The 22,187-nt window shown below is 43.5% G+C and overlaps 1 protein-coding gene across 2 annotated transcripts in view; it reads right to left on the reverse strand.

Moving 5' to 3' along the window:
* The window catches only part of LOC121547440 (ras-associating and dilute domain-containing protein-like), a 49,372-nt gene that overhangs the window by 21,544 nt on the left and 5,641 nt on the right, over window positions 1-22,187 (reverse strand). For both annotated transcript variants that reach the window (XM_041858728.2, XM_041858727.2), the window contains exons 2-5: window positions 19,191-19,396; window positions 16,107-16,281; window positions 15,041-15,273; window positions 14,063-14,679 (exon numbers count right to left, since the gene is read on the reverse strand). In XM_041858728.2, the coding sequence (XP_041714662.2) occupies window positions 14,063-14,679; window positions 15,041-15,273; window positions 16,107-16,281; window positions 19,191-19,396 (1,231 nt within the window). The remainder of the gene's footprint in view (window positions 1-14,062; window positions 14,680-15,040; window positions 15,274-16,106; window positions 16,282-19,190; window positions 19,397-22,187) is intronic.

A 22,187-nucleotide genomic window follows, 5' to 3' on the forward strand; every position in this document is an offset into this window, starting at 1 on the left:
AAGATTTCTTTCTCCCAGGTGTCTTTTATACAGGTAACGAGCTGAGATTAGGAGCACACTCTTAAAGGGAGTGCTCCTAATCTCAGTTTGTTACCTGTATAAAAGACACCTGTCCACAGAAGCAATCAATCAATCAGATTCCAAACTCTCCACCATGGCCAAGACCAAAGAGCTCTCCGAGGATGTCAGGGACAAGATTGTAGACCTACACAAGGCTGGAATGGGCTACAAGACCATTGCCAAGCAGCTTGGTGAGAAGGTGACAACAGTTGGTGCGATTATTCGCAAATGGAAGAAACACAAAATAACTGTCAATCTCCCTTGGCCTGGGGCTCCATGCAAGATCTCACCTCGTGGAGTTGCAATGATCATGAGTACAGTGAGGAATCAGCCCAGAACTACATGGGAGGATCTTGTCAATGACCTCAAGGCAGCTGGGACCATAGTCACCAAGAAAACAATTGGTAACACACTACGCCATCAAGGACTGATATCCTGCAGCGCCCGCAAGGTCCCTCTGCTCAAGAAAGCACATATACAGGCCCGTCTGAAGTTTGCCAATGAATATCTGAATGATTCAGAGGAGAACTGAGTGAAAGTGTTGTGGTCAGATGAGACCAAAATCGAGCTCTTTGGCATCAACTCAACTTGCCGTGTTTGGAGGAGGAGGAATGCTGCCTATGACCCCAAGAACACCATCCCCACCGTCAAACATGGAGGTGGAAACATTATGCTTTGGGGGTGTTTTTCTGCTAAGGTGACAGGACAACTTCACCACATCAAAGGGACGATGGACGGGGCCATGTACCGTCAAATCTTGGGTGAGAACCTCCTTCCCTCAGCCAGGGCATTGAAAATGGGTCTTGGATGGGTATTCCAGCATGACAATGACCCAAAACACACGGCCAAGGCAACAAAGGAGTGGCTCAAGAAGAAGCACATTAAGGTCCTGGAGTGGCCTAGCCAGTCTCCAGACCCTAATCCCATAGAAAATCTGTGGAGGGAGCTGAAGGTTAGAGTTGCCAAACGTCAGGCTCGAAACCTTAATGACTTGGAGAAAATCTGCAAAGAGGTGTGGGACAAAATCCCTCCTGAGATGTGTGCAAACCTGGTGGCCAACTACAAGAAACGTCTGACCTCTGTGATTGCCAACAAGGGTTTTGCCACCAAGTACTAAGTCATGTTTTGCAGAGGGGTCAAATACTTATTTCCCTCATTAAAATGCAAATCAATTTATAACATTTTTGACATGCGTTTTTCTGGATTTTTTTGTTGTTATTCTGTCTCTCACTGTTCAAATAAACCTACCATTAAAATTATAGACTGATCATGTCTTTGTCAGTGGGCAAACGTACAAAATCAGCAGGGGATCAAATACTTTTTTCCCTCACTGTATGGATGAAGAGCCTAAGGTTCCCCACCAATCTGTAGAATGGCAATTCCACGATAACGGAATTACGCTTTGACTCAGATTTTTCAATTTAAAATGTATGCCAAACAAAAACCATTGATTTCAAAGTTTAGCAAACCATACAACTATATGTACAATGACTACTTTGAACAATTTACACAGCAAATTTCACAAAAAAAAACATTTACAGGAAGAACTGTGCAGATGCAAAGTTTGGTAACAGCATTAGGGTAAAATCTCCCTCAGTTTTTCATGCGACCACATTTTCCAAATCTCTTAAACATCTAATCCGAATTAAGATTCAAAGATGTCTACAGAAAGAATGGAGTGCCGGCTATGACATGACACCTTGGGTTTAACATTTTTTATTTTGGTTATTGAACTACAGTAGGTGAAGTGGATTTACATTTACAGAATTATGATAACGGAATTACATCATGGGCCCCTGATGTATACAATACAGAAATTCATAATTATGGATATGACTATTATTCTCTTGATGGTGATGTATCCTGAATAGGTACACAAAGGTAAAAATATGCAATATCCTTATTTTGCAAACATTGGGTATTATTCTACACATTGGCTATTATTCTAATGAGCTCCACCCCCAAACAAGACCACATTTGGTTGGTCCGGACCAGACCAAATCTGAACCAATCATAGACGTCTTTGTTCCACAAGTTTGGACATCACAGTACAGCACAGTAGAGTAGAGTACAGCAACGCACAGTACAGTAGAGTGCAGGAAAGTAGATATGTTCAGCACAGTATAGTTGAGTACAGTATAATACAGCACATTATACTGTACTCTACTCTAATGTGCTCTACTGTACTGAACTCTACTGTACTGTACCATACTGTATAGTACTGTACTGTACTTTTCTTTACTTCCTGTTGTACGTGTTATGAGGCAGCGCTCGGTTTGTTGGTTTGGAAAGTTTTGAAAGTGTCTGAAAAAGTGTTCTATTGGAAAAGTTTGGTTACTAGCTAGCTACCTTTTGATTTTGGATCCCGCTACGCGGTTGGCATCAGTTGCTGGGTCCGCTGCTATCTATCCAGGGATCCTGCCGACCAAGGGTCTGAAGAGCTGCTTGGCATAGCAGCTAGCCTAGCTGCCACTGTTAGCTGCCTATCAAACTAGCAGGGTTTCCTTGAGGACTTGAACGCAGCCCGCGACGCGGTTAGCCATTGTGGCTGGGACCGTGGATTGTCCCAGGCTTGTGGCTGTCTAGATCCCTAATGTTTGTTGCTGTTTCCATCTACCCTGCGACCTGCCCTGTCTGGAATTCCGGGGAGTAACAGCGTAGCCTACGTTGCTACCATGACAAAGACCAAATCCGGTGGGAGTACCGTTGAGGACAGTGGTGTCTCTCTATCACAGGTGAATAATCTTTTAAACGAACAAAAGAGTTCTACAAGCAGTTGTTACAACAACAAGAAAATAGCTTCAAGTGTTGTGCCCAAATACTGGTGGAGTCAACTAATAAAATAATGAACGACCTGACCAGAGAGGTCCAGGACCTGAAGAACAGTATGCAGTTCTTCCAGAGTCAGCTAAATGAGTTTAAACAGGAAAAACGGCAAGATGACAACAATCTGTAAGTCATTGAAAGAGTATAAAAAATGTATGCACTCACTGTAAGTCGCTCTGGATAAGAGCGTCTGCTAAATGACTAAAATGTAAAATGTAAATGTAAAAGAGGACATTAGTTCTGTATGTGAATCCATGATAACAATGACAGAGAAATCAGATTGTCTCGAGGGACAATCAAGGTGTAACAACATTGTTGTAGACGGAATTGCAGAATCTCCACGAGACCTGGACGGAGTCTGAGGACAAAGTGAGGAATATGATCTCGGAAAAACTGAAGATGGACCACAGGAAGATTGAGTTGGAGCGCGCCCACAGGACTGGAAAACCCACCACCGTCCCAGGTGACAGGCCCATGCCGATAGTTATCAAGTTCCTGAGGTTCAAGGATAAGGTAGTGGTTCTGGAAAGAGCCAAGGTTGCGGTTCTGGAAAGAGCCAAGAACTTGAGGGGAACATACATCTTCCTCAACAAGAAATATTCTGAAGCTGTGCGCCAGAAGAGAAAATAACTTATCCCGGCCATGAAAGCTGCCAGAGCGCTTACATCTGATATGACAGGCTCATTGTCCACCCTCCCTCCCAAGAGCCTGGAATGGATGAGAGAACCAAGCCTAAGGGCTCGTAGCTTTAACCCCACAGCACACACACACACTCTTACACACACCAAGTGATTAATGGACTGCTAAATGTATGTTTTTTTCCCTCTTGCTTTGTTTATTATTTTCCATATTATGTCTATCTCTGAGAAGCTACCCAGGAAAGGGCTGAAAATAGCCCATATTAATATATGTAGCCTTGGAAATAAGGCTAATGAAATCAATAACTTGCTAACATCAGATAACATTCATATAATTAGCAATTTCTGAGATTCACTTAGATAATTCCTTTGATGATACAGCAGTAGCAATACAAGGATATAACATCTATAGAGGAGACAGGAATGCTTATGGGGGAGGTGTTGCTATATAAACTATATACACAAAAGTATGTAGACACCCTTTCAAATTAGATTAGGCTATTTCAGCTACACCCGTTGCTGACAGGTGTATAATATCGAACACACAGCCATAGACAAACATTGGCCTCGCTGAAGAGATCAGTGACTTTCAACGTAGCACCGTCATAGGATGCCACCTTTCCATCAAGTCAGTTCATAAAATTTCTGCTCTGCTGGAGCTGCCCCGGTCAACTGTAAGTGCTGTTATTGTGAAGTGGAAACATCTAGGAGCAACAGCGGCTCAGCCGCGAAGTGGTAGGCCACACAAGCTCACAGGACGGGGCCACCGAGTACTGAAGCGCATAACGCGTAAAAAATAGTCTGTCCTCGGTTGCAACACTCACTACCGAGTTCCAACCTGCCTCTGGAAGCAACGTCAGCACAATAACTGTTTGTTGGGAGCTTCATGAAATGGGTTTCCAATGGCCGAGCAGCCGCACACAAGCCTAAGATCACCATGTGCAAAGCCAAGCGTCGGCTGGAGTGGTGTAAAGCTCGCCGCCATTGGACTCTGGAGCAGTGGAAATGCGGTCTCTGGAGTGATGAATCACGCTTCACCATCTGGCAGTCTGATGGACAAATCTGGGTTTGGCGGATGCCAGGAGAACGCTACCTGCCCCAATGCATATTGCCAATTGTCAAGTTTGGTGGAGGAGGAATAATGGTCTTGGGCTGTTTTTTATGGTTCGGGCTAGGCCCCTTAGTTCCAGTGAAGGGGAATCTTGCTTCTACAGCATACAATGACATTCTAGATGATTCTGTGCTTCCAACTTTGTGGCAACAGTTTGGGGAAGGCCCTTTCCTGTTTCGGCATGACAATGCCCCCGTGCACAAAGCGAGGTCCATACAGAAATGATTTGTCGAGATCGGTGTGGAATAACTTGACTGGCCTACACAGAGCCCTGACCTCAACCCCATCGAACACCTTTGGGATGAATTGGAATGCTGACTGCGAGCCAAATTGACAACTTTCAGCATGCTTATAGAGAAGGGCACTCAACGTGTACTGCACTGACACAAATGACTGATGATTGGTTGAAAGAATCGCCCAACCTCCGTGCCCGACCTCACTAATGCTCTTGTGGCTCAGGTATCGACATACCTTAGTGTATGTAGTGTATATTCAGAGCCATATCCCAGCAATGCTTAGAGAAAATTTCATATCAAGTGTTATTGAAGTACTGTGGCTGCAGGTCCACCTGCCTCATCTAAAGCCTATTATTTTGGGGTGTTGCTATAGGCCACCAAGTGCTAACAGTCAGTATCTAAATAATATGTGTGAAATGCTTGATAGAGAATGTGATGTAAACAGAGAGGTCTACTTTCTTGGGGACCTGAATATTGACTGGTTTGTGTCAAGCTGTCTGCTCAAGAGGAAGCTTTTCACTGTAACCAGTGCCTGTAATCTGGTTCAGGTTATTAATCAACCTACCAGAGTGTTTACAAACACTACAGGAACAAGATCATCCACATGTATTGATCACATTTTTACTAATGCTGTAGAACTATGTTCTAAAGCTGTATCTGTACCCATTGGATGCAGTTATCACAATATAGTGGCTATATCCAGGAGAACCAAGGTTCCAAGAGCTGGGCCTAAAATAGTGTATAAGAGTTTTTGCTGTGACTCTTATATGGATGATGTAAAAAATATTTGTTGGTCAGATTGGATTAATAAGGTGCATCCAGATGCTGCACTTGATTAATGTATATAATTACTTCTTCCAATTATTGATAAACATGCACCTGTTAGAACTGTTAAGGCTCCATGAATTGAGGAGGAATTTAAAATCTGTATGGTTGAAAGAGATGGAGCAAAAGGAGTGGCTAATAAGTCTGGCTGCACATCTAACTGGCTGACTTACTGCAAATTGAGAAATTATGTGACTAAACTTAACAAAAAGAAGAAGAAACTGTATTATGAAGCCAAGATCAATGATATAAAGAATGATGGAAAAACACTTTGGCATACTTCAAATGAAATTATGGGCAGAAAGACAAATTCAACTCCATCTTTCATCGAATCAGATGGCTTATTCATCACAAAACCATTTGATGTTGCCAATTATTTTAATGATTACTTCATTGGCAAAGTGGGCAAACTTAAGCAGGATGCCAACAACGAACAGTGAGCCATCATTTTCATGCATAAAAAATAAATAATTGTAAGTTTGATTTTTGTAAAAAAGTATTGTTATCGATCAATAATGACAAACCTCCTGGCATTGATAACTTAGATGGAAGGCTACTGAGGATGGTAGCTGACTCTATGGCGACTCCTATCTGTCATATATTTAATCTGAGTCTAAAGGAAGGTGTTTGTCCTCAGGCCTGGAGGGGAGCCAAAGCGGCCTTTACTGGTTCTAACAGCAGACCAATCATCTTGCTGCCAGCTCTTAGCAAACTGTTGGAAAAAAATGTTTGACCAAATACAATGCTATTTCTCTGTAAATGGACAACAGACTTTCAGCATGCTTATGGAGAAGGGCACTCAACGTGTACTGCACTGACACAAATGACTGATGATTGGTTGAAAGAAATGGATAATAATAAGATTGTGGGAGATGTACTGTAAGATTTCAGTGCAGCCTTTGATATTATTGACCATAACCTGTTGTTGATAAAACGTATGTTTTATGGCTTTTCAACCTCTGCCATATCATGGATTCAGAGGTATCTATCCAATAGAACTCAGAGGGTTTTCTTTAATGGAAGCTTCTCTAATGTCAAACATGTACGGTGGGGTGTTCCGCAGGGCAGTTCTCTAGGCCCTCTACTTTTTTCAATTTTTACCAATGACATGCCACTGGCATTAAACAAAGCCTTTGTGTCCATGTATGCTGATGATTCAACAATATATGTGTCAGCAACCACAGCTAATGAAGTCACTGAAACCCTTAACAAGGAGTTGCAGTCAGTTTTGAAATGGGTGGCCAGTAATAAACTGGTCCTGAACATCTCTAAAACTAAGTACATTGTATTTGGTACAAATCATTCCCTAAGCTCTAGACCTCAGCTGAATCTGGTAATGAATGGTGTGGCTGTTGAACAAGTTGAGGAGACTAAATTACTTGGTGTTACCTTAGATTGTAAACTGTCATAGTCAAAACAGATACAGTTGAAGTCGGAAGTTTACATACACCTTAGCCAAATACGTTTAAACTCTGCTTTTCACAATTCCTGACATTTAATCCCAGTAAATATTCCCTGTTTTAGGTCAGTTAGGATCACCACTTTATTTTAAGAATGTGAAATGTCAGAATAATAGTAGGAGAATTATTTATTTAAGCTTTTCTTTCTTTCATCACATTCCCAGTCGGTCAGACGTTTACATACACTCAATTAGTATTTGGTAGCATTGCCTTTAAATTGTTTAACTTGTGCCAAACGGTTTCGGGTAGCCTTCCACAAGCTTCCCACAATAAGTTGTGTGAATTTTGGCCCATTCCTCTTGACAGAGCTGGTGTAACTGAGTCAGGTTTGTAGTCCTCCTTGCTCGCACATGCTTTTTCAGTTCTGCCCACACATTTTCTATAGGATTGAGGTCAGGGCTTTGTGATGGCCACTCCAATACCTTGACTTTGTTGTCCTTAAGCCATTTTGTCACAACTTTGGAAGTATGCTTGGGATCATTGTCCATTTGGAAGACCCATTTGCGACCAAGCTTTAACTTCCTGACTGATGTCTTGAGATGTTGCTTCAATATATCTACATAATTTTACTTCCTCATGATGCCATCTATTTTGTGAAGTGCACCAGTCCCTCCTGCAGCAAAGCACCCCCACAGCATGATGCTGCCACCCCTGTGCTTCACGGTTGGGATGGTGTTCTTCGGCTTGCAAGGCTTCCCCTTTTTCCTCCAAACATAACAATGGTAATTATGGCCAAACAGTTCTATTTTTGTTTCATCAGACCAGAGGACATTTCTCCAAAACGTACGATCTTTGTCCCCATGTGCAGTTGCAAACCGTAGTCTGGCTTTTTATGGTGGTTTTGGAGCAGTGGCTTCTTCCTTGCTGAGCGGCCTTTCAGGTTATGTCGATATAGGACTCGTTTTACTGTGGATATAGATACCTTTGTACCTGTTTCCTCCAGCATCTTCACAAGGTCCTTTGCTGTTGTTCTGGGATTGATTTGCATCTTTTGCACCAAAGTACGTTCATCTCTATGAGACAGAACGCGTCTCCTTCCTGAACAGTATGACGGCTGTGTGGTCCCATGGTGTTTATACTTGCGTACTATTGTTTGTACAGATGAACGTGGTACCTTCAGGCGTTTGGAAATTGCTCCCAAGGATGAACCAGACTTGTGGAGGTCTACAATTGTTTTTCTGAGGTCTTGGCTGATTTCTTTTGATTTTCCCATGATGTGAAGCAAAGAGGCACTGAGTTTGAAGGTAGGCCTTGAAATACATCCACAGGTACACCTCCAATTGACTCAAATTATGTCAATTAGCCTATCAGAAGCTTCTAAAGCCATGACATCATTTTCTGGAATTTTCCAAGCTGTTTAAAGGCACAGTCAACTTAGTGTATGTAAACTTCTGACCCACTGGAATTGTGATACAGTGAATTATAAGTGAAATAATCTGTCTGTAAACAATTGTTGGAAAAATGACATTTTAGGTTATTGTGTGTAAATTGGTGAGAGAAAAAATACATATTTAATCAATTTAGAAATCAGGCTGTAACACAGCAAAATGTGGAATAACTCAAGGGGTATGAATACTTTCTGAAGGCACTGTATGAACTGAACATAACAGTACGCCAGTGGAAGGGAGAACAGTAGCAGGTGTCCCAACTGTGGTTTGTGAATACTATGATTTCCCAGCCAATTCAATTGCAGAGAAATTAGAAAATATCTTAAAGATATGTGGGTTTTTGGTAACGGAATTACAATGCATAAGGCAATGTTTCTTAAACTTACAGAAGGCAAATCATTTCTCCAAAACTAAATATGTGTTGATATGAGTTGGCAGAGGTCTTTACTTCAACATTATTGTGTTTTGATGTATTTCTAATACTTTTTAAAGAAATGTTCAACTAGATATTGACTAAGACCCCTTTTCCATCTGTTTGACCAGAAATCAAAGCCTTTGCTTATTGCTAATTTTTAGGATGGAAAATGGTTGAAAATGAATACTTGCCTTCAGAAAGTATTCAGACCCCTTGACCTTTTCCACATTTTGTTACATTACAGCCTTCCTCTAAAATTGATTAAATAAAATACATTCCTCAGCAATCTACACACAATACCCCATAATGACAAAGCGAAAAGAGGTTCTTAGAAATGTTTGCAAATTTATAAAAATAAATACCTTATTTACATAAATATTCAGACCCTTTGCTATGAGACTCGAAATTGAGCTCAGGTGCATCCTGTTTGCATTGATCATCCTTAAGATGTTTCTACAACTTGATTGGGGTCCACCTGTGGTAAATTCAATTGATTGGACATGATTTGGAAAGGCACACACCTGTTTACATAAGGTCCCACAGTTGACAGTGCATGTCAGAGCAAATACCAAGCCATGAGGTTGAAGGAATTGTCTGTAGAGATCCAAGACAGGATTGTGCTGAGGCACAGATCTGGGGAAGGGTACCAACACATTTCTGCAGCATTGTAGGTCCCCAAGAACACAGTGGCCTCCATCATTCTTAAATGGAAGAAGTTTGGAACCACCAAGAATCTTCCTAGAGCTGGCTGCCCGGCCAAACTGAGCAAACGGCAGAGAAGGGCCTTGGTCAGGGAGGTGACCAAGAACCCGATGTTCACTCTGACAGAGCTCTAGAGTTCCTTTGTGGCGATGGGAGAACCTTCCAGAAGGACAACCATCTCTGCAGCACTCCACCAATCAGGCCTTTATGGTAGAGTGGCCAGACGGAAGCCACTCCTCAGTAAAAGGCACATGACAGCCCGCTTGGAGTTTGCCAAAAGGCACCTAAAGACTCTCAGACCATGAGAAATGAGATTCTCTGGTCTGATGAAACCAAGATTGAACTCTTTGGCCTGAATGCCAAGCATCACGTCTGGATGAAACCTGGCACCATCCCTACGGTGAAGCATGGTGGTGGCAGCATCATGCTGTGGGGATGTTTTTCAGCGGCAGGGACTTGGAGACTAGGCAGGATCGAGGGAAAGATGAACGGAGTAAAGTACAGAGAGATCCTCTGTACATAATGTTAACTTTCACTGCTATGCGGATGACACACAGCTGTACATTTCAATGAAACATGGTGAAGCCCCAAAATTGCCCTCGCTAGAAGCCTGTGTTTCAGACATAAGGAAGTGGATGGCTGAAAACTTTCTACTTTTAAACTCGGACAAAACAGAGATGCTTGTTCTAGGTCCCAAGAAACAAAGAGATCTTCTGTTAAATCTGACAATTCATCTTGATGGTTGTAAAGTCGTCTCAAATAAAACTGTGAAGGACCTCGGCGTTACTCTTGACCCTGATCTCTCTTTGACGAACATATCAAGACTGTTTCAAGGACAGCTTTTTTCCATCTACGTAACATTGCAAAAATCAGAAATTTTCTGTCCAAAATGATGCAGAAAAATTAATCCATGCATTTGTTACTTCTAGGTTAGACTACTGCAATGCTCTACTTTCCGGCTATCCCGGATAAAGCACTAAATAAACTTCAGTTAGTGCTAAATACGGCTGCTAGAATCCTGACTAGAACCAAGAAATTTGATCATATTACTCCAGTGCTAGCTTCCCTACACTGGCTTCCTGTTAAGGCAAGGGCTGATTTCAAGGTTTTACTGTTAACCTATAAAGCGTTACATGGGCTTGCTCCTACCTATCTTTCCGAGTTGGTCCTGCCGTACATACCAATACGTACGCTACGGTCACAAGACGCAGGCCTCCTAATTGTCCCTAGAATTTCTAAGCAAACAGCGGGAGGCAGGGCTTTCTCCTATAGATCTCCATTTTTATGGAACAGTTTGCCTACCCATGTGAGAGACGCAGACTCGGTCTCAACCTTTAAGTCTTTACTGAAGACTTATCTCTTCAGTAGGTCATATGATTGAGTGTAGTCTGGCCCAGGAGTGTGAAGGTGAACGGAAAGGCTCTGGAGCAACGAACAGCCCTTGCTGTCTCTGCCAGGCCGGTTCCCCTCTCTCCACTGGGGTTCTCTGCCTCTAACCCTGTTACAGGGCTGAGTCACTGGCTTGCTGGTGCTCTTTCATGCCGTCCCTAGGAGGGGTGCGTCACTTGAGTGGGTTGAGTTACTGACGTGATCTTCCTGTCTGGGTTGGCGCCCCCCCTTGGTTTGTGCTGTGGTGGAGACCTCTGTGGGCTATACTCGGCCTTGTCTCAGGATTGTAAGTTGGTGGTTGAGGATATCCCTCTGGTGGTGCGGGGGCTGTGCTTTGGCAGAGTGGGTGGGGTTATATCCTTCCTGTTTGGCCCTGTCCGGGGGTTTCTTCGGATGGGGCCACAGTGTCTCCCGGACCGCTCCTGTCTCAGCCTCCAGTATTTATGCTGCAGTAGTTTATGTGTCGGGGGGCTGGGGTTAGTTGGTTATACCTGGAGTACTTCTCCTGTCTTATCCAGTGTCCTGTGTGAATTTAAGTATGCTCTCTCTAATTCTCTCGTTCTCTCTTTCTCTCTGAGAACCTGAGCCCTAGGACCATACGTCAGGACTACCGGGCATGCTGACACCTTGCTGTCCCCAGTCCGCCTGGCCTTGCTGCTATTCCAGTTTCAACTGTTCTGCCTGCGGTTACGAAACCCCTACCTGTCCCAGACCTGCTGTTTTCAACTCTTAATGATCGGCTATGAAAAGCCAACTGAGAGACCTGAGCCCTAGGACCATACGTCGGGACTACCGGCCGTGGTGACTCCTTGCTGTCCCCAGTCCGCCTGGCCTTGCTGCTATTCCAGTTTCAACTGTTCTGCCTGCGGTTATGGAACCCCTACCTGTCCCAGACCTGCTGTTTTCAACTCTTAATGATCGGCTATGAAAAGCCAACTGAGATTTATTCCTGATTATTATTTGACCATGCTTGTCACTTATGAACATTTTTGAACATCTTGGCATGGTTCTGTTATAATCTCCACCCGGCACAGCCAGAAGAGGACTGGCCACCCCTCATAGCCTGGTTCCTCTCTAGGTTTCTTCCTAGGTTTTGGCCTTTCTAGGGAGTTTTTCCTAGCCACCGTGCTTCTACACCTGCATTACTAGCTGTTTGGGGTTTTAGGCTGGGTTTCTGTACAGCACTTCGAGATATTAGCTGATGTAAGAAGGGCTATATAAAATAAAATTGATTGATTGATTGATCCTTGATGAAAACCTGCTCCAGAACCCTCAGGACCTCAGACTGCGTCGAAGGTTCACCATCCAACAGAACAACGACTCTAAGCACACAGCCAAGACAACACAGGAGTGGCTTCGGGACAAGTCTCTGAATGTCCTTGAGTGTCCCAGCCAGAGCCCGGACTTGAATCCGATCTAACATCTCTGGAGAGACCTGAAAATAGCTGTGCAGCAACGTTCCCCATCCAACCTGACAGAGCTTGAGAGGATCTGCAGAGAAGAATGTGAGAAACTCCCCAAATACAGGTGTGCCAAGCTCTCACCCAAGAAGACTCTAGGCTGTAATCTCTGCCAAAGGTGCTTCAACAAAGTACTGAGTAAATGGTCTGAATACTTATGTAAATGTGATATTTCAGTTTTCTATTTTTAACAAATTAGCAAAAAAATCTAAAAACCACTTTTTGCGTTGTCATTATGGGGTATTGTGTGTTGATTGACGAGGGAAAAAAAACAATGTAATTAATTTTAGAATAAGGCTGTAACAGAACAAAATGTGGAAAATGTCAACAGGTCTGAATACTTTCCAAAGGCACTGTATGCCTTAATTTCTCAAAAAATATAGACTCTTAGCTTTCATTTGACACCCAATTTGACATGCTCCTATGAACTTCACATGTTGGTGCTAATGGGTCCTTTTAGATGGAAATGCCCAGAGAGGGAGAGAGAGAGAGGGAAGGAGATAAATGAGTTTTAGAATACCTGGCAGAACATACAGTATGAGATGAGTTCAATACCAAAACACCAGTATTCAACTCTTCATTCAGCCTCTATCCAAGATTAAATGTGTGTTACACATGAGTGAGTTTGAAACTATTATATTTGGACGATTAACCCTTTGTGTGAGATAACAAATGGATTACTGTGGGAACAATGAACAAATACATTCAAAATCCTAGGTGCTGACGTAAGATTACTTATGTTGCGTATGTGTGCACATCTTGCATGCACGTGTGTGTGTGTGCATGTATGTATCCCGCCCTGAATCCATTATAGCCCACTGTAATCAGTCAGGAAGCAGTGCCAATGTTGCACCACTCTGTTTACGGATCTGTGTTTTTACACACGTTTCTGCTCACGCTGGCATTTCCAAGGATTCTCTCTGCTGTTTGTCCCTAACTGTCTCTGTGAATTTTTCCAGTGGGAAAATGGGATCGCTTGCCTGGAATCGCACATGTTCCAACTGTAATGTTTACTGTGAGACAGCGGTAGCATGTCAGGGGCGGACTAGGACCAGTACTCGGCCCTGGCATTTCTAACACACCGGCCATTTCTTTCCTTGATGCCCCCATTATTAGACAAATAATTATGAAAAGGCCCACTGGGCTAAAAATGGACCAGCCCATATGGCATTTGCCCGAAATGCCAGATGGCCAGTCCGCCCCTGCTGCATTGTGATGGAACATCACCAATGTATGTGTGTGCGTGTGTGTGTGTGTGTGTCCAATGCAGTGAGTAAGAGCAGGCAGAGAGTTTGAGGACAAAGTGGAGCCACGAGGGAGAGAACACTGTGATAGATTCTCTGTCCATTGTCCACAGACACCTTGAGAGAATGAGAACAACATAGTTATCTGTTTCCATATGGAGCAGCAACCTCAGAAAGAGAGGGAGGAGGAGAAGGGTGAGGGAGAGAGGGGCAGAGAGAGAGGGGTTCAAGAGGGGGATTGATGAGACTCAATGTGTGTGGGGTACTCGTTGGTTGAGTGAATGGAGCACTGTGTGTGTGTGTCCTACCTGTCTGTAGCTGTAGCCCTGTAGCAGCAGTAGATAGGGGTAGTCTTGGGGAGGGTGAATGGAGTAAAGTGTTACGTTATCGTCACTGCTCTCCGTCTCCTCCCTCTCTCTCCCCCTCTCTCTCTCCGTCTCAGGGGAAGGACAGAGGGGCTCTGTGTAAGTCTCTGATCCAGGGTCCTCCAGAGGGGAAACATTAGCGTCAACGTAGCTCTCTTCATCTCTATGTTTGAGGTTCTGATCGGGGTTCCATTTGTGATTCCGTTCCACATTCTGTTCATGGTTCTGACTGTGACACGGATTGTGGTTCTCGTCTTGACTGGGAGTGTGGAACTCATTTGGGTTCTGACTAAGGGGCTCAGTGGGGTTGTGTTGGTGTTTCTGTTGTGTTTCTGTGGATTGGGATGAGAGGTCTGCTTCACTCTGGCTCCTCCACAGGCCCGGCCCCCGTTCAGACTGGTTCTGGCCCCCACATACCCTCCCACCCCTGTCCTTTTGGTTCTGAGCACCACAAACACCCCTCTCTAGGGTAGAGGTCACATACACACTCCTCCCCTCGATCAGGGCAGAGGTGACTCGAGAGCGGCTCTTCTGGAGTTTACGAGCCTGGGCGTTGATGCCTGAGAGACAGGAGAGAGTTTGGATATGTGTGTGTGGCTGCCAAAGTCAACATGCAGAAGCTAACGTGCAGGAAACAGACTACAGTGGTGGATATGATGGTTTGGAGAGAAAAACGTTCAACATTAAAACGGTAAAACAGTCAAACACAGGCAAGTGGCTATCATAAGAGCTGGTTTCACCATTCATAAGACAAACACATAACAGGATGCACCCCTACGTCATTTTGCTGTCCCTTAGTCCCTTCCCCCTGGCAAAGACCCTACCCTGGTATCATATCCCACATTAATCAATCAATTAACTACCAGGGAACAAAGAAAACCACTAGTACTGCAGACCTTGCAGTCTCCCTCTCAGTCCTACCAGCAGTGACCGTGTCCTTGTCTCTTGATCTCTTTTCCTCCACACTAGCTCTCCTCTGGATCTCAAACCGCCTCGCCAAACCCTCCCTGGGTTTCCATAGTGACTGCAGGAGGAGGGGCTTCTCATTGTCACCGACGACCCGGAAGCATTCCGTCCTCCATTGGTGGTCGCCCACGTAGCCAATGGAGTCGCAGAGAACATATGACTCCGCCTCTTCCTTGTTCAGACCGTACCTGGGCAATTAAGGGAAGTGAAGATGTTTATAACAAGGATAATATTTACAACTAACAACTCTTGGAGGACAATGGGAACGGACTTCAGTAGGCTTAGTCTATGTCTGGTAAACTGGCTCTGCATGTGCATTAAAACGCCAAGCTCAGAAACCCACCCTGAGTATCTCCATTCTGTTTCTGGTTATAATACAGTATATTAAGTAAGGTGAGAGACTGAGAGTGGGAGTGAGAGTGTGAGTGAGAGAGAGAGAGAGAGAGAGAGAGAGCGCCTCTCAACAGCATGGTTAAACTGGCCAGCCTTCACGGTTTGTGGTTCTCTCTAGAATGTTCCATAACTCCCATGTAAACGCTAGATCTGGCATGCACACACTCAATGCATTATACTGAAGTTATAGCCCACACAAACATGCATGCACACACACCGGACATGTACACTCAATGCACTATACTGTAGTTATAAGAAACAACTACCCTTGAGAACAATATATCAATTTGTCTGAATTTGATTCCTTGCATAGCATAGGCTCAACGTCAGCGTGAAGGATGTGCATTAGTCATTTACTTCACAATGGGCGCTCTGGCATAGTACTTATAGCTCACAGGCCCCTGATACTGGATAACAAGCTGCACATGTCACGTCGTTAAAACAATTGCCAAACAAGTTTCATATACGATCAAAGACTCAGTATGTCATTACAGTATATTTATGATTCTCCATAAATATATAAGACATATAATACCATAACAAACAATGGAAGGGGATGGTGATAGATCTTTAAATATACCCAAGATCTAAGAAATCTAAGACAACATGCACACACACACTCCCGTACCTCTCCAGGGCCTCTTTGACCAGCTCCTTAGCACTGGAGTGTGTTGTTGCCAGGACGCTCTTGTAGTTGGCCCCCTGGCAGATCTCACTGCCAAAGATCTTCAGAATGCCTGGGGCCGTTATCTGATTGGACAGCTCTGCAGGGTCGTCTGTCATTGGTGCATCCCCAGGAGATACTAGATGGACATGTCAAGAAGAACAGTAGTGACTACAGTGCCTTGCAAAAGTTTTCATCCCCCTTGGCGTTTTTTCCTATTTTGTTGCATTACAACCTGTAATTTAAATGGATTTTTATTTGGAATTCATGTATTGGACACACAAAATAGTCCAAATTGGTGAAGTGAAATGAAAAAAATTACTTGTTTCAAACAATTCTAAAAAATAAATAACGGAAAAGTGGTGTGTGCATATGTACAGTCGTGGTCGAAAGTTTTGAGAATGACACAAATATAAATTTTCACAAAGTCTGCTGCCTCAGTTTTTATGATGGCAATTTGCATATACTCCAGAATGTTATGAAGAGTGATCAGATGAATTGCAATTAATTGCAAAGTCCCTCTTTGCCATGAAAATGAACTTAATCCCCAAAAAACATTTCCACTGAATTTCAGCCCTGCCACAAAAGGACCAGCTGAAATCATGTCAGTGATTCTCTCGTTAACACAGGTGAGAGTGTTGACGAGGACAAGGCTGGAGATCACTCTGTCATGCTGATTGAGTTAGAATAACAGACTGGAATCATTGTTCTTCCTCTGTTAACCATGGTTACCTGCAAGGAAACACGTGCCGTCATCATTGCTTTGCACAAAAAGGGATTCACAGGCAAGGATATTGCTGCTAGTAAGATTGCACCTAAATCAACCATTTATCGGATCATCAAGAACTTCAAGAGGTTCAATTGTTGTGAAGGAGGATTCAGGGCGCCCAAGAAAGTCCAGCAAGAGCTAGGACCGTCTTCTAAAGTTGATTCAGCTGCAGGATCGGGGCACCACCAGTGCAGAGCTTGCTCTGGAATGGCAGCAGGCAACTGTGAGTGCATCTGCACGCACAGTGAGGCGAATACTTTTGAAGGATGGCCTGGTGTCAAGAAGGACTGGGGTAAAGTAATTTTCTCTGATGAATCCCCTTTCCGATTGTTTGGGGCATCTGGAAAAAAGCTTGTCCGGAGAAGACAAGGTGAGCGCTACCATCAGTCCTGTGTCATGCCAACAGTAAAGCATCCTGAGACCATTCATGTGTGGGGTTGCTTCTCAGCCAAGGGAGTGGGCTCACTCACAATTTTGCCTAAGCCATGAATAAAGAATGGTACCAACACATCCTCCGAGAGCAACTTCTCCCAACCATCCAAGAACAGTTTGGTGATGAACAATGCCTTTTCCAGCATGATGGAGCACCTTGCCAAAAGGCAAAAGTGATAACTAAGTGGCTCGGGGAACAAAACATCGACATTTTGGGTCCATGGCCAGGAAACTCCCCAGACCTTAATCCCATTGAGAACTTGTGGTCAATCCTCAAGAGGTGGGTGGACAAACAAAAACCCACAAATTCTGACAAACTCCAAGCATTGATTATGCAAGAATGGGCTGCCATCAGTCAGGATGTGGCCCAGAAGTTAATTGACAGCATGCCAGGGCGGATTGCAGAGGTCTTAAAGAAGAAGGGTCAACACTGCAAATATTGACTCTTTGCATAAACTTTAATGTAATTTTTCAATAAAAGCCTTTGACACTTATGGAATGCTTGTATTTATATTTCAGTATACCATAGTAACATCACGGACCAGGCAAGGAGGGCATTAATCAGAGGCAACAGTATGAAACAGTATGAAAATGTATGCACTCACTAACTGTAAGTCGCTCTGGGTAAGAGCATCTGCTAAATGACTATAATGTAATGTAATGTAACAAAGAGACCAAAGTTAACCCTGAAGGAGCTGCAAAGCTCCACAGCGGAGATTGGAGTATCTGTCCATAGGACAACTTTACGCCGTACACTCCCCAGAGCTGGGCTTTATTGAAGTGTGGCCAGAAAAAAGCCATTGCTTAAAGAAAAAAAATAAGCAAACACATTTGGTGTTCGCCAAAATGCCTGTGGGAGACTCCCCAAACATATGGAAGAAGGTACTCTGGTCAGATGAGACTAAAATTGAGCTTTTTGGCCATCGAGGAAAATGCTATGTCTGGTGCAAACCCAACACCTCTCAGCACCCCGAGAACACTATCCCCACAGTGAAGCATGGTGGTGGCAGCATCATGCTGTGGGGATGGTTTTCATCGGCAGGGACTGGGAAACTGGTCAGAATTGAAGGAATGATGGATGGCGCTAAATACAGGGAAATTCTTGAGGGAAACCTGTTTCAGTCTTCCAGAGATTTGAGACTGGGAAGGAGGTTCACCTTCCAGCAGGACAATGACCCTAAGCATACTGCTAAAGCAACACTTGAGTGGTTTAAGGGGAAACATTTAAATGTCTTGGAATGGCCTAGTCAAAGCCCAGACCTCAATCCAATTGAGAATTTGTGGTATGACTTGAAGATTGCTGTACACCAGCGGAACCCATCCAACTTGAAGGAGCTGGAGCAGTTTTGCCTTGAAGAATGGGCAAAAATCCCAGTGGCTAGATGTGCCAAGCTTATAGAGACATACCCCAACAGACTTGCAGCTGTAATTGCTGCAAAAGGTGGCTCTACAAAGTATTGACTTTGGGGGGATGAATAGTTATGCACTCTCAAGTATTATTTTTTTAAACTCATTTCTTGTTTGTTTCACAATAACAAATATTTTGCATCTTCAAAGTGGTAGGCATGTTGTGTAAATCAAATGATACAAACCCCCAAAAAAACAATTTTAATTCCAGGTTGTAAGGCAACAAAATAGGAAAAATGGGGGGGTGAATGCTTTCGCAAGCCACTGTTTATCATCAGAACTAGTAAGCAAGTGCACTTAATTTAGTTTAGGCTGGGGTCGGTGTTAAGGTTTAGACTGGTTGCCAGTCAGACGTTTTCTGCTTAAGCCAACTGATTTGTCATTTACAAGGTTAGGGTTAATGTTTATAAAAACACAATTTTGATTAGAAAAAGACATACTTCCGTCCTTCAACTCCTTCCGACCGTGGCTAGGTAAGCCAGGTAACCCGGGTAAGGCTATGGTGGTGGCGTTATGGGCGGAGCCTCGCTGGAACACAGCAGATAGGCGGTTGGTATGACGGCGGATGCGACTCCTGGATGGCTGTCTGATGACGTCCACGCCCACACTGTCAGCTGACCTGGTACTGGAACCAGAGGAGCCTGACCTGAGGGGAGGGGGAGGGGAGGGGGGGGGGAGAGCGAGAGACACACAGATCGAGATAATGAGAAAGAGAGATAAAGGGAGAGAGAAATGTAGAGAGAATTCGCTCTGTCAGTGAACAATGTTGTCCCACCAATTAGTGTGTTACAAAATGCTAGAATGACATACAGTGGAGAAAAAAAGTATTTAGTCAGCCACCAATTGTGCAAGTTCTCCCACTTAAAAAGATGAGAGAGGCCTGTAATTTTCATCATAGGTACACGTCAACTATGACAGACAAATTGAGAAAAAAAAATCCAGAAAATCACATTGTAGGATTTTTAATGAATTTATTTGCAAATTATGGTGGAAAATAAGTATTTGGTCACCTACAAACAAGCAATATTTCTGGCTCTCACAGACCTGTAACTTCTTCTTTAAGAGGCTCCTCTGTCCTCCACTCGTTACCTGTATTAATGGCACCTGTTTGAACTTGTTATCAGTATAAAAGACACCTGTCCACAACCTCAAACAGTCACACTCCAAACTCCACTATGGCCAAGACCAAAGAGCTGTCAAAGGACACCAGAAACAAAATTGTAGACCTGCACCAGGCTGGGAAGACTGAATCTGCAATAGGTAAGCAGCTTGGTTTGAAGAAATCAACTGTGGGAGCAATTATTGGGAAATGGAAGACATACAAGACCACTGATAATCTCCCTCGATCTGGGGCTCCACGCAAGATCTCACCCCGTGGGGTCAAAATGATCACAAGAACGGTGAGCAAAAATCCCAGAACCACACGGGGGGACCTAGTGAATGACCTGCAGAGAGCTGGGACCAAAGTAACAAAGCCTACCATCAGTAACACACTACGCCGCCAGGGACTCAAATCCTGCAGTGCCAGACGTGTCCCCCCTGCTTAAGCCAGTACATGTCCAGGCCCATCTGAAGTTTGCTAGAGTGCATTTGGATGATCCAGAAGAGGATTGGGAGAATGTCATATGGTCAGATGAAACCAAAATATAACTTTTTGGTAAAAACTCAACTCGTCGTGTTTGGAGGACAAAGAATGCTGAGTTGCATCCAAAGAACACCATACCTACTGTGAAGCATGGGGGTGGAAACATCATGCTTTGGGGCAGTTTTTCTGCAAAGGGACCAGGACGACTGAACCGTGTAAAGGAAAGAATGAATGGAGCCATGTATCGTGAGATTTTGAGTGAAAACCTCCTTCCATCAGCAAGGGCATTGAAGATGAAACGTGGCTGGGTCTTTCAGCATGACAATGATCCCAAACACACCGCCCGGGCAACGAAGGAGTGGCTTCGTAAGAAGCATTTCAAGGTCCTGGAGTGGCCTAGCCAGTCTCCAGATCTCAACCCCATAGAAAATCTTTGGAGGGAGTTGAAAGTCCGTGTTGCCCTGCGACAGCCCCAAAACATCACTGCTCTAGAGGAGATCTGCATGGAGGAATGGGCCAAAATACCAGCAACAGTGTGTGAAAACCTTGTGAATACTTACTGAAAACGTTTGACCTGTGTCATTGCCAACAAAGGGTATGTAACAAAGTATTGAGAAACTTTTGTTATTGACCAAATACCTATTTTCCACCATAATTTGCAAATAAATTCATTAAAAATCCTACAGTGTGATTTTCTGGATTTTTTTTTCTCATTTTGTCTGTCATAGTTGACGTGTACCTATGATGAAAATGGGAGAACTTGCACAATTGGCGGCTGACTAAATACTTTTTTTCCCCACTGTACTGTATGTTCAATGTACTCACACACAACTAGAACTCTAATGAAAAAACATTCCAGAAAATCAAAAGAATATTAATCTAAACCCACTGTGTCATTTGCTCATGAAGTCTCTACCCTCTTTGAGAAAGGTATCAACATTGAGTCTCAACTAGACATTACCATCCATCCATCAACAGTCCCCAATCTTACTTTACTGTGCTATGCCCAGTCTGTTAATGAGATAATATGGTGTTTTTAGACCTATTTCTGTAACAATCCTTGTAAGCTTCTTATTTTAATTGCTCAATGCTTCACTGTTAAGGGAATTGGGGTTGTTTCTTTCAGATTAACGTTTATAAAAGCCCCACAGTGGATGTGTCATAATACCCATAAAACCTAGTGGTTAAAACCAGAAATGGTTCCAATAGTTTTCTCCCCATTCATTTTTCCCATAGGGGAATTTAGAACCACTTCAAACAAGGTCTGTGTTTCATGTAGGCTTTCCCTGGCGTGACATTTTAATAACCATGTAAATCTCTCTCGGACAAGGTGACTTTTATCAATATATTAGTCTCTATTTACTCTCAGATTCGAAAAAGCTAATTAGCATCAAAATAGACATCATGCAAGACTACAAATCCCTGCAAGCTCCGGCACCTTTGCCTCCAGCTACCTAGCTACTACCTACCTTGATCCAAAACTAAATATATATTTTACATTTTCATTTACTGTTCCATATTTTATTTAACTAATACTTGTTGGCTTATTTATGCATTTGGTCTTGTATCTTGTACAGAATACTATCCTAGTAGCAGTCAGATATTTACAATGTTCCATGAATACTAGGCTAGTTTCTTGCAAAGAAGCTAGCTAGCTAGCTACCTAGATGACATTAGCAACATACCCTTATTTTACCAGATCCTCTTCTCCTTTAGCCGGTGGAGTTCCATATTTAATCTCTTATGTCTGCCAACTAATGAACGAGGTGAAATCTATTTCAATTCACTGTGTCAGAATGCACTGCTGTATTAAAGCAAGATAGTCGAAAGTCGTCTGTTCTTTCGACCAATT

This window comes from Coregonus clupeaformis, chromosome 31, assembly GCF_020615455.1.
Source record: "Coregonus clupeaformis isolate EN_2021a chromosome 31, ASM2061545v1, whole genome shotgun sequence".
Classification (NCBI taxonomy): domain Eukaryota; kingdom Metazoa; phylum Chordata; class Actinopteri; order Salmoniformes; family Salmonidae; genus Coregonus; species Coregonus clupeaformis.